Genomic DNA, 13,254 nt, shown 5'->3' with positions numbered 1-13,254 from the left:
ACCGTTTAAAACTCTTAAATGTTGAAATTTTCTTAAAAAAAAAAAAAAATAGATGATGACAAAGTTTGTTAATAAGTCACAATTTGTTTCATTTTAGGCTAAGAAAGTAAAAACCCAAGTAGAGAGAAAAAACAAATCCCACCAACTAGATCCTAGATCCATCATCTATCCTGGGCCTCAAACAAAGAACGCCGCACAACAACATTATAAAATTTCAAAAATCCAAAATCAAAATTTAAACAAAAGTCCAAAAAAAAAAAAAATCGGCACTCTCACTGTCTCACACTTCCCTCTCCCACACACGCAAACGCAAACGCAAACGCAAACAAACACAAACACAAACACAAACACAAACACACAATCCACTTTCCTTCTTCTTCGAACTCTCCGACCACCACTACCACACACAAAAAACCGCAGCGTTTTTCATCGAGCTCCCACATGTCTATACTGTAATAATGACCCGGACCCGTTTGTTCCGTTCTCGGAGCTCCGAAGAAAAAGAAGAAGAACAACAACAACAACATTACAGCAAGCACAATATCACAACAAGCACAGGCATGAGAGTTATAGTGCCTCTACAAGGCGTGGTTCAAGGACGAGGTGGCCTTTTCTTAGGCTCTGTAATTCCTTGCGCTCTCTTTTACTTTTTTCAGCTCTACCTCAAACGCCACCGTTCTCAGCCGAACCCTCCGCCTCCGCAGCCACCGCCGGAGAATTCGGGGGGACAATTGGCTGAGGTGTCTGTGTCCGTGCTGCCACGCTCGCTCTCTCGGGTCCACCTCCCACCGAGGAGCCCCGGTGGACCCGCTTACGTGTCGGGTCGTGCTAATTCAATTGTTAAGGGTGGTGACTCGCCACACGACATCGGTTTGAGGAAGGCCTTGGAGGATCCGTATCACCAGTCGGGTAACCCGGATGGGGTTATCCAGCTTGGCTTGGCTGAAAACAAAGTGGGTTTTGCCCTTTTTTGTTCATTTCAATGATTGCTTGGAAAATTCAATATTGTTTTTTGTAAACTAGTTTTGATTATTGGGGTTTTTTTTTTTTTTTTTCTTAATGTTTTGGTGGGTTATAGCTATCATTGGACTTGGTTGGAGAATGGCTTGCGAAGAATGCTATATTTGGTGAAGAGCTGAGTATTGGTGGGATTGCTAGTTACCAGCCATTTGATGGGTTGATGGAGCTCAAAGTGGTAATTTGATACCTATAAATCTATCTTTGTGATATGAGCTTTTTGTCTCTGTGTAAATTGTAATTGGTTTGAATGTTTTTGGGTTGTTGCATGCAAGGAGTAGAACTGCGGCTGTGTTTTATTTGGCTGGTGATGTTTTTTTTTATTCCAGTTCTGTATTGCTTAGATAGTGTGGTGGAATCCAAGTTTTTATTTGTATGAATTGGTTTTGATTGGAATTTTTACAAAATTGTATTTCTTGGTAAATGTGATTGATTGGCAGTGACAATGTCGTGGACTGTTCTAGGCTGCTGACATAGAAGTTGTGTATTATAGTGATTTTTCTGATTTATAATTGGTAATGTTTTTATGATTTCTGAAGCTGAGTTCAGATCCTGAATTCCATACCTTGCTGAAGGCAATTCATGAGAGAGTTCCATATCCACTACTTAAAAAAAAAAAAAAAAAAAAAAAATCTTAACTAATTCAATGTGTCTGTAAGCACTAAAAGAATTGCACTAAATGAAGTACATGTAATTTTCTTCTTGTAATTGTTGGATATGTCCAGAAACAAGTCCTACTTCACTGGACTAGGATGTATAGCAGGTTTATTAGTCTTAACTCTGTCTAGGGCCTCGGCAGGCTCAACTTTCTGTGGCTGATAAATATTCTCCTATTAATCTAACATTTCAGCTGTGGGTTCCTCATCTATAGATTCCTGGCATCTTGAGAATGACTTGTTTCCAGCCAAAGGAATCTACTAATCCTTTGCAGTTTAAAGCAAATGGATGTTCTTCTAGCTGTTGATCTTAAACAGCCCTGGCAGAGATCATTTTGTGTGCTTGTTCTGTCAAGATAAAACTTAAAGAATGATAGCACTCTCTTTAGGTATTACATAACAGATGCTGAGCCCAATTAAATTTCAGTATGATTAGCTATTATTTGTTGCCATTGCAGCAGTTGACCTTTCAAGCATGCTCTTAGACTAGATTATAGATGGTAGAGTGGAATATACAATATTTTTGAGCTAATTATTGATACCTTCTTGATCTGGTGGCTTCTGTCTTAACTATATCTGATTTGGATTTAACACAGAATGGATGGACAGTTGCTACCATGTTTGGCAATACACAATTATGTTCAAGTATAGATATAAATTGTTCAATGTTTTGTATATTCCCAACTTTTTGTAAAAGTGCCCATTTTAAGTTATTCAAGACTAAGAGCTGACATTCTCTGGCATGACTAGTTGGCCATACAGTACTCTGGGATTTTAGTACTGCCACTTTAGAACTTCGTTTTTGTTTTATGTCATAGTTTATTGTTCACATTATTTCCTATAGATAATTGGAAATTTGAATAATTAGGGTGATGTTTATAACTCTGTGTACTTAATTTACCTATAGAAAAGACACATGATTCCATTTGATTAGAAGAGTTATGTAAGTAATGATTATTAGTTTGGGGCAACCTTTCTCTCCTCTCTTTGATAAAAGCCTGGTTCTCTGGATGGACATTAATCCCTTCATGGATGCCAACATCATATTTTGGCAGAGTTATGACCTTTCATTTATGTGGCACTTAATAATTCAAACATATAGTGCTTTTACTCCCGTGGACTATGTATGTAGCTTTCTTGTATGTGTAGTATAGACTACAATTACTCTTGTTATCTTATCAACATTCTCTTGTTCTGCAGGCAGTGGCAGGGTTCATGTCTCAAGTCATGAAAAAGTCAGTTTTCTTCAACCCCTCGCAAATAATATTAACTGCTGGTGCAACCCCTGCAATTGAGATGCTTAGCTTCTGCCTAGCTGACACTGGAAATGCATTTCTTGTTCCCACCCCATATTACCCTTGGTAATTACTTATTCAGTGTTTCAAAAGTTATCTTTAGGCTGCCAGCTATCCGGTGAGAATACTGAGAATTTGAACATGCTATGCAGTTTTGACAGGGATGTAAAATGGCGAACTGGGGTGGAAATAATACCTGTTCCCTGCCGCAGTGCTGACAATTTCAGCTTAAGTATTACAGCTCTTGATCGAGCATTCAACCAGGCAAAGAAACGTGGTACAAAAGTTCGTGGGATTATCATATCAAACCCCTCAAATCCTGTGGGCAGTCTGCTTGATCGGGAAACACTGTACAGCCTTCTAGACTTTGCTAGAGAGAAGAACATACATATTGTCTCAAATGAATTATTTGCTGGATCCACTCATGGAAATGAAGAGTTCGTGAGCATGGCTGAAATCATTGATTTGGAAGATTTAGACAGGAACAGGGTTCATATTGTATATGGTCTATCAAAAGACCTCTCTCTTCCAGGTTTTAGGGTGGGCATTATCTACTCCTTCAATGATAATGTACTGGCTGCTGCTAAAAAATTGACAAGGTTCTCCTCTATCTCAGCACTATCGCAGCGTTTGCTTGTCTTTATGCTTTCAGATTCAAACTTTATTCAACAACTCATTGAGATCAATCGAGAGAGGCTCCGAAGAATGTACATAAAATTTGTGGCAGGGTTAAAGCAATTGGAAATAGAGTGCATAAAGAGCCATGGGGGTTTCTACTGTTGGGCTGACATGCGTGGGTATATCCCCTCTTACAGTGAGAAAGGGGAGCTTGAGCTCTGGGATAAGTTGTTGAATATAGCTAAGGTTAATGTAACTCCTGGATCTTGTTGTCACTGTATTGAACCTGGATGGTTTCGGTTCTGTTTTACTACATTGACCGAAAAAGATATTCCTGTTGTTATGGATCGAATTCGGAAAATTACCGAAACCTGTAAATCTCATAGTTGAAATATCAAACAGGGTTACATTTAATTTTACAAGCTGTTGCTGTAGCTTTAGGGTCACAGTTGTAGAAGGCAGAAGCATACCTCAACTCTGAATCAACCAAGTGCAATGCAATGGATTAAGTTGCCTTATACTTAATGTGCTGGGACTTGTGCTTAAGATTTGGAATATGGATCTGGAGGTTATTAAAAGAAACTTGGTTACCTGGACTGTGTAGATATAAACAAACCAGGTTCATTGTAAAAATTCTGGCCTCTATGCCCATATTTGCATGGCCCAAAGGAAAAGGCAGAAGGTCACCTTCTATTTTCTGCCACTTGGCATTCTAGAGTGCACTTTTACGCCTTCAATATCAATGATTTGCAGACAGCTAGAAACATTTTTGATTCTTCTTGCGGTTTAGCGGCCCTATTTGAAATGATGCAGCGGTAGTTGTGACTTGTGATTAGACAAACTTGGCTAAAAATGATTCTACAAGGGTACATTTTTAGAAAATTAATCAATGGCAATCCGTGAAAGCTACATGCTTTTCTTTTAAAACATCACAAACTGATTCCTTAAATGTAGTTATAGATACTTCAAACAGAAACTTCCAGGGAGAGGGTCCCCATGGCAATCTTCTTCTGATTGAATTATTTTAGTTTGTACGAATTCAACTCTTAGTGGCCTTCTAGTCACAGGCCACTATAGCTTTACATAATTGAAACACCCTTTCCCCTCTGAAGTCCTTATGGAATCCACTCCATCAAGATTACCCGAGCTGAAAGAAACAATAAGTGGTACACTCAAGAATCTCTCCCAGGCTGTTTCTTGTGGTAGTGTTAAAATGAGTCCCTCCATTGATACACCCTGACATAATGCAGTTTCCTAACCACAGTCATAATAGATTTATAGTAGAAAATAGTAAAAGAGCTGCAGCATATAAGGAGCTTGCTAGCTGCTGCTGCTTGTCTCAGCTTGTCTAAATTTCTTTCCTTCACATTTCCTTTTTTTCTTACTTGATCTTAGTAGCTAATCTACCTACCATTCCACTCAGGTGTGTCCATCAGTGTGTGAGCGCGTGCACATGCGCTGAAGGAAAAAAAAAAAGGTCATATCCAATGTACAAAGATTTTGTGGGGGTATGAGAGAGGTTATGGTAAGTAACCTTACCCCAAATATTTTTTTGAGAGGCTGATTCCTGGGCACATGCACTAAAGAGAAGATTAAAAATTGAGAGAAATGTTTAGTATTGATCTGCAAATGAGATACAATAAACGAATGATTTTATTGCAAAAAATTGTAAGTCATGAACAATTGATGATGGTAACTGGAGAACAAATACAAAAGAATCAATTTCTATTTCTTATATATGTCAAATAAGCAACTCTTTTGTCCCCTCTGCACAACTAAACAATGTCCCCTTTGCAGCTAGACTACTTGCTTTGATCTCTGCTCCAAAAATATACTGCTACTCTAACTTGGAGGCTGTCCAATATATCCTGTAATGTACACATAATCATATTACCCCAATCCATTTCTGATAGACTCAAGAACCTGAACAACCTCTGCCATGCTTGGCCTCCTTGAAGGAACCTCAGATGTACAAATGAGCCCCAACTTCATAACCTGAATAAGCTCATTCTCTGCAAAACCTCGCAAACTTCTATCAAAGCAATCTGAAGCAGAGCCACTTTCCAACAACTCCCGAACATATTCACACAAGACAACCACCTCATTTGCTCTTGGACTCTCTACTGGTTTCCTCCCTGTAACCAACTCTAAAAGGATAACTCCAAAGCTATAAACATCACATTTCTCACTCAGTCTCAAACTTTGAGCTAACTCTGGCGCAACATACCCAACTGCAGTGTGGAATTTAGTTAAACCATAATTATCCAAAATGGGAAGCAGTTTCCCCAACCCATAATCTGACAGCTTAGCCTCATACTTCTCATCTAAGAGTATGTTTGTTGATTTGATGTTGAGATGAAGAATTGGAGGCCGACAGTCATGATGAAGGTAAGCTAGGGCCCTCGCTGTTCCAAGAGCAATGTAAAACCTCCTAGACCAAAACAACGCATTATTGCTGCCACCAGAGCTGGTGCCTTCATAATTAAGTCCATGTAGATTTTCATACAGATTCCCATTTGTGACAAATTCAGATAGAACCAACTGCATTGTTGAGGACCAGTAGTAACCCTGAAAAGCAACCAGATTCGGGTGTTGAAGGTTGCCTAGGCGTCCAATTTCTTGCTCAAATTCATCTTGGCTTCTGATCCTTCCCAGAGTCTCAAGCTTCTTCACTGCAATTGAGATCCCACCTTCAAAGTTAGTCCTGTAGACTGAACCAATGGACCCACCACCAATCAGACACTCCTTGTCAAGCAAAGCTTTGGTGCCAGCTTCCCAATCTTCATACTTGGATGGCAAACTTTTGCTGAAGAGAACCAGCTTCCCAATTATAACATTTGATTCCGTGGAACCTAGTGGTGTGCTCTCAACAACCATTGCTTCATCAACTTTTTTCCTTCTGCTAGCCCTGATGTTCATGATGTATACCACACAAACACCAGCAAAGATCACTGCAGCAGCAACAATTGCGACAATGACAGAATTACTCAGCTCCTTGGTTTTCCTTCGTGTAGAACTTGTACCGTTGCCCTTTGCTGAGCAAGGTGTGTCCAAAGGGGCGCCACAGAGTAGGGGATTGTTAAAAAATGCATATGGACCAAAATGCTGTATGGATGGAGGAATGGTGCCAGAGAGCTTGTTGTAGGAGACGTTTAAATGTGTTAAATTCGTCAGATTTCCAAGAGAAGGGGGGATGGACCCAGAAAGTGAATTATTTGACAAATCCAGAAATTGGATTTTTAAATTGTTCCCTAGGCTCGGAGGAATGCTGCCATTGAGGCGGTTTTGATGCAAGTCAAGAACTTCTAAGGAAGTTATGTTGTAAAGGGTATCAGGAATTTCTCCCTCTAAAGCATTACCAGAAACATCCCTGCATAAACAAATTAGAATTTCTTCAGTTTTGAATTAAAGAAGTTTGATTGGAGTGTAGAATAATTTAAAAAGGCGATTGAACTCACAGCTCACGAAGAAACCTGCAGTTGCTTATATCATCAGGAATATGGCCAACAAGGTGGAGATTGTGCAAATCCAGAATGAGAAGCAGCTCTATGCTTCCCAACTCCTTTGGAATTGTCCCACCTATTGAATTATTACCCAATCGAACCACATTTAGATTCTCCATATTTCCAATCCCTACTGGGATACTCCCATTCAGCTTGTTAAACCCCAAGTCCAAAACCTTGAGACTTCTACAATTTGTAATGCTAAGTGGAATTTCCCCATCCAAATTATTGCCTGAAGCATCAAAAAACTCCATGCTCTCACTACAGGCTATCTCAGGAATCTCCCCATGAAACCCATTATAGGATACATTGAACAAAGAAATATTTTTGGATCCAAGAACCCCAAATGGTGCCAGCCCTGTAAACAAATTGCTAGCAAGGTCCAAAACTATCAAGCTCTGGCATGCTGAAATCTCCTCTTGAACACTTCCTGATAGCACATTGCTTCTTAAAATCAGATACTCTAACATAGGAATACCACAAACCCCCGAAGGAATGCCACCACTAAGATTATTAAAAGAGAAATCAAACCCTGCAAGGTTCCTGCAATTCAAAATTGAGACAGGAATCGAGCCCGAAAGCTTGTTACTAGAGAGAGAAACATACTTGGTTTTATAACAATACTTGAATAAAGCTGATGGTATCTCCCCGGAAAAACCATTCTTTGACAAATCTAGAAACCGAATGCTCGGTAAATCACCAATAAACTCTGGGATTGACCCGGATAATGCATTAGAACTCACATTGATCTTCCACAATGTCTTAATGTTAGCATAATCTTGTGGGATATTGCCTGAAAACCGATTCCCAAACAATGTCAAAATCCTCAAATATTTCAAACCTGACAAGGCCGGTGACAACACCCCACCAAGACTAGTGTTCCACAAAAGAATCCTTTCTACAAATCCAGCCGAGTTACAGAACACACCACTGTAATCTTGGCAAGGGTCAGCACTCAAAACCCATGAATTTAAGCTACTCTTCGGATCACTGGTGATATTTCCCTTGAATTGAAGCAAAATCTCCTTCTCAGTTGCTGGTGACACTGTAGCAATCCCAATAAAGCAGGAAAGAAAGCATAAAAGAGCATGAGAAAGACGAAATTGATAAAGTCTTCTCATGCTCGCAACACTGTGCTGGTCAGAGTGTCTATCCGTTTGGCATTATGGTAGTTGGATCCAATTGACAGAAGATCCGAGCTTTCTAGCTACTGTGCTTTGAATGTAACACTTCTTTTCCAGAATGAAAAAAATACAACAAAAAAATACATTTTTTTTTCTCACTGGAATTGAAAAGGAAAGTACTCTGACAATCTAAACGCATTAATTCAAACAGAAAATGGAAATGCAAGTACCTATTGAAATATCTTCTTCTTTTGCTTCGGGGTTCTCTCAGTCTAGCCTGAACAACAGAGATCTGGGACTTTTTGTGTTCTGGGTTTGCATCAAATCAAATAAAAGTACCAAAAATCTAGGCTTGCAAAGAGAAAGAGAGAGAATGAATGGAGGGCAGGCAGGTAGGCATGGGAGTGATTGCAATGAAAATGGTGAAATAGTGACTGTCTTGGCTGGAAAGAAAGCAGGTGAGAGTGAGTGAGCCAAATTTAATACTTAACTGCTTCAAAAAAAAAAAACCATGTATTAGCAGTTGCCATCAACAGAAGCTGAACCACGTGCATGTGAATCTCTTACACACATACACTATCTCTCTCTCTCTCTCTCTCTTTTGTTTCAAAAACTTTCTTTTTAACAATGATTCATATGCATCAAATATGAAATCCAACCTGTCTTGCTCTTTCTCTTTCTAGTAACTCATATAAGCACCGTGTAGGCCCTTTTGTTTACTCAAACCCAGCATTTACTCTCTCCCACCAACCTCGCCACCACTGCCATAATCAACCACCACCCACAAGACCACCATCACTATCAACTATTTACTACTCTACCACCCAGAACACATAAAGACACATAAAGACAAAGTGTAGTAAAAGGAAAACTAAAAAAAAAAAAAAAAAAGAAGAGGAAGAGAAGCTTTTGCCTTCTTTGTCTGTCTGTACTGTTTGACCAAGAGAGGGGGGCTTTTGCTTTGCTTTGTTTGCTTTTTGGCTTTGAACTTTCTTTCTAGTTTCTATCCGTTTCGATCGTGACTTTGGTTGTTTTATCTATTGTTTTTTATTTATTGAAAGTTTTACTAATATTAATTTCAGCAGATGATACGTCACAGTTTTTTTTTTTTTTTTTCAAAACTTTTCTAAAGCTCTACTCTAACTGAATGAAGAAAAAAAATGTTAAATTTCTTCCAATTCATGATTTGGAAAAGGATTTGACATAGCCATAACTGCTATGAGTTTTTTTCCCCCACATCTAAAGTTAAATCTTGTATTTCCAACCACCCATAAAAAAATACATTTACCTAATCGCTCATTTGTTTTTTTGTCGGTGGGAAATCATTAGCAAAATGTAAAAATATGATATGACTGAGAACTTTCTTGGAAAGCTGAATCCAATTGCCACACATGTTGATCAAGGTAGCATAATTTCTCTCATTTGATTGAGTTGGATGGATAAGACCCTTTCAATTTTGATTTATGCAATTATGCTTAATGTCAATAATCAACATGGCTTTTGTTCGCTTATGTACTTAGCGTGATTATCAGTTTTCTCTTTGATTATGGAAGATGCATGTAACAAGGCTTATGAGGTCACTCTCATAAAACGGTGCCTATTGTTATTTTTTAATTGGAAAATTCTGGTGACACAACTATTGGCACAACTTTGTACACAACTCGTCCACGTGGCGAGTTGTGATTGGTGGAGGGATGACCCACCATCATCCATCCACCAACCACAACTTGCCACGTGGACGAGTTGTGCACAAAGTTGTGCCAATAGTTGTGTCACCAGAACTACTCTTTTTAATTAATCACATAAAAGTATTTAATAAGTATGAAACATCATTTTTTTTAAAATTTATTTTATAATTCAATAGTCATCAAAATGATGATTTGAGCTTTAGATGTCTCCCTTAAAAACAAAGGCCTACAATAAGTTGAGTTAAGCTAAGTAAAAAATAACATTTTTCACACATAATATGTCATGATTAGTGTTTTATAAAAATAATGTTATTAGTAAAACCAAATAAAATTGATGTTTATTTATTTATTAAAAATTCGACAATTTTGGGAGATGATATTTAATTCTTGAGTGTCTCCATTAGAAACACCTGAATGTGTTAATCAGTTGAACTATAAAGTTTTTGACAAATAAAAGTATTGTTATTTCAATCACAACAAAATCATGTTAAAAAGTAATGTTACTATGGTTTTTTAGTGAAGTTTGTGGTGTGCCTTTGTGTTAGAATCTCTTTCCCTCTCCCTTGTGTGTTTTTGTTTATTTCCAAAATAAAAGTAATTGTCTCACATTATTTAAGAGAGTGTGTTGTGTGAACGTAATATAACTTGTCCTACACCTTCTTAAAAGTTACCATGATTTTTTAGTAGAGTTTGTGACGTGCCTTTATGTTAGAATTCATTTCCTTCTCCCTTTTGTGTGTGTGTTTGTTTCTTAAAAAAAAATGTTAATATGGTAAAAAATACTATTTCCCTAATCTATTTTTTCAAACATGATGCGTACAAAATAGTGTACCTAATCTAACTCAAAAGTATTTTATATTTACATTGGTTTTTCATATGTTAGAGCATCCACAGTAGATGTGCCAAATGCCAAATATTTGGCACACCAAACACAAAAAACCCCCCTTTATGAGATGTTCCAAATCTCATAATTTTTATCACATGTAAACAGTACCATTCTATTTTGGAACAGTATGGATAAGAATTATAAAAAAGAAAAAAGTTTTTTATTAATTTCTCTCTTATTCTTTTTTACTTTCTCTCTTCTCTCTCTTTTTTGGTGTTTGGTGGGAGGAGTTAATATATTATTTTAATATGTAGTAAATATTATTTTAATGTATAGAATTGAATGATAAAATATCTGATAAATGAAATGTTGTAAAATAATATGGTAAAATAATAAAGTAGGTTTTTGACGTGTCAAATTTTTTTATAGAATATATGCTGTGATGCTCTTATAGGGTTACACCGACAGGATCATCTAGGTGACTGGGTCTATGACTCTTTTGTGCCCTGAAGGCCAATTGTGTTAAGGGCTATTCCTTTTCATATGTTTTTTTCAAAGGTTTGATTTAGTCTTAAAATTGGGCCGTTTTAACCTTATTTTCCCTTTCAAACTTTTTGTCCGTTTACATTGACTAAAGGGAATAAGAAGAATCAATGGTCAAGAAAAGTACAATAGCAGAAGCCAATAACATTAAGCTATTAATGACCGTCCGATTTATTGCGGCATTACTATCAGAAGGTCCTCATCCAGGTTTCTATGCCGTGTTTGGCTGGTCTATGAAATGCTTTTAATACGTTCATAACAGTTGGCATTTTTATTTGTGGTCCACAAACAGTGACCCATAAGGCCATAACACTATTTATGAATTTTTCTTTTTAATTTTCTCTGCTCCCAATATCAACGTCACAAAGCACTTTTTTAGGCAAAAACACTGCTGCGAAGCACTTTAATATGGCTCCAAAATGGTGCATTGGCCAAGTCTAACTCTAAGTACACGCAACATTAAGGTGCGTGTATATCACCCTCCAGTTAAATATCATTAGTTGTGTGCTAAATAAATTTGGGTCCTATTAAAGGTAAGAGAATTGTTAATAACTTATTTTAAGAAAATTTTGACATTATTTTTATAAAAATGTAAAAAATTTTTAAAAAAATAAACTCATTTTTTCTTTTTTCATAAAATTTTTCTAACTCGATGCTCTTAAAGCATCCATTAATTTTTCTTAACAAATTTAACAGCGCGTGCTAAACATTAATCACAAAATTAGTAGTATGGGTTAATTGTAATCAGCAAGCACTGTACACGATGGTGTGGTAGTTGTGGATTGTTTAGTCTCTCTTGCTTTATGCAGAATCTTTGGTCATGTGCAATTGTTTTGGTATTAAGCCCGAGTCTCTTTCTGTAGCTTTCTAAAGTGAGATAATTTTATAATCTATATGGGGAATCTGGTTTTTAAATTTCAACATTTCGTTAATGAGACAATAACTTGGAGCAAAGTTTTTAAGCAATCCAATCTTTACAATGGAGTGGAAATGCTTCAACTCAAAGATAATAGATTTGGATGAATTTAACCTACCAAAAACTTGTTCAAATAGGGATGTTTCAACTACCAAACAACAAGTCTTTAGACACCCCTTTCAGTTTGGTTTATGAGGTAAGATTGTAACACACTTTGGATGAATATGCCAAGTTTAATAGAACCCAAATGTAGATATTCAGCTGGGTAGGCAATAAAAAATACATGAGGCTTGTTCACATGTTATGTGTATATATGGTAATGATGTCTATTATATATAGACATTATTTTCTTTGAAATTAGTGATAAAATAATGTTTAGGTTTGGCTTGCCTCCAATGTTTAGGGTTTGGTTTGCTTTCAATACTCTTGTGCATTGGAGGTGACACAAACATGACATGTGTTTTAAAATGATCACTTTTAATCCCATATTTTAATTTTATCGAGTGTATAAAAGAACTAAACGAAAATCTTAATATAATATTTAGTGTGTCTATAAGCCAACATATTTGTTTAAAATAGTTTTATATCTATCTTAAAGAGAATAAGTAAGTTCTTCAAAACACAAGCCTAAATAAACACCACAAAATCAAGATGATAGATGTAGTGGGAAAACAAATTAATTAAACTCAATACATTAAAATTATAGTTTTGTTTTTTTTTTTTTTTTATAATTTTTTTATGAGCATTACAAATGAAGCTCAAAGATTACAATTTGATTTAGAATGGTCCAAGAAATACGCCTTTACCACAGTCTCTCCCTTGTAAGGGATGTTCGGTCAAGTATTACTCTCAAATTTCTCACCCTCAAATTGCATACACCATTTCAATCTTTTTCATTCTCTAAGGAATACATTGGTCATGGTCATGAGCTATTGTGCAGATATTCCCCAATTAAGTGGCCATCTTAAGCTGAGGGCCCTTGAACCTGATTGCCTTATCCCCTTTGTAAGGAAATGGGCCTATCCCCCCAAAATAGACATGTTATCAACCAAAGAAAAATATTTTGTT

The 13,254-nt window shown here is 36.8% G+C and overlaps 2 protein-coding genes across 2 annotated transcripts; one reads left to right on the top strand and one right to left on the bottom strand.

The window, feature by feature from the left end:
* Positions 1–233: 233 nt before the first annotated feature.
* LOC115971768 (probable aminotransferase ACS10) lies at positions 234–4,005 on the top strand. Its single transcript, XM_031091798.1, has 4 exons — positions 234–953; positions 1,079–1,195; positions 2,874–3,034; positions 3,121–4,005. The coding sequence occupies exons 1-4, from the start codon at positions 459–461 to the stop codon at positions 3,974–3,976; spliced, it is 1,629 nt and encodes a 542-aa protein (XP_030947658.1). The 5' UTR covers positions 234–458; the 3' UTR covers positions 3,977–4,005.
* Positions 4,006–5,202: 1,197 nt separating this feature from the next.
* On the bottom strand, positions 5,203–9,036 carry LOC115971511 (probable LRR receptor-like serine/threonine-protein kinase At1g12460). Its single transcript, XM_031091476.1, has 2 exons — positions 7,045–9,036; positions 5,203–6,956 (listed from the first exon to the last, which is right to left on the bottom strand). The coding sequence occupies exons 1-2, from the start codon at positions 8,208–8,210 to the stop codon at positions 5,477–5,479; spliced, it is 2,646 nt and encodes an 881-aa protein (XP_030947336.1). The 5' UTR covers positions 8,211–9,036; the 3' UTR covers positions 5,203–5,476.
* Positions 9,037–13,254: the final 4,218 nt, after the last annotated feature.

Source organism: Quercus lobata, chromosome 12 (assembly GCF_001633185.2).
Source record: "Quercus lobata isolate SW786 chromosome 12, ValleyOak3.0 Primary Assembly, whole genome shotgun sequence".
NCBI lineage: Eukaryota > Viridiplantae > Streptophyta > Magnoliopsida > Fagales > Fagaceae > Quercus > Quercus lobata.
Note: the sequence above shows the minus strand (reverse complement) of the source record. Positions and strands in the feature narration are given on the sequence as shown.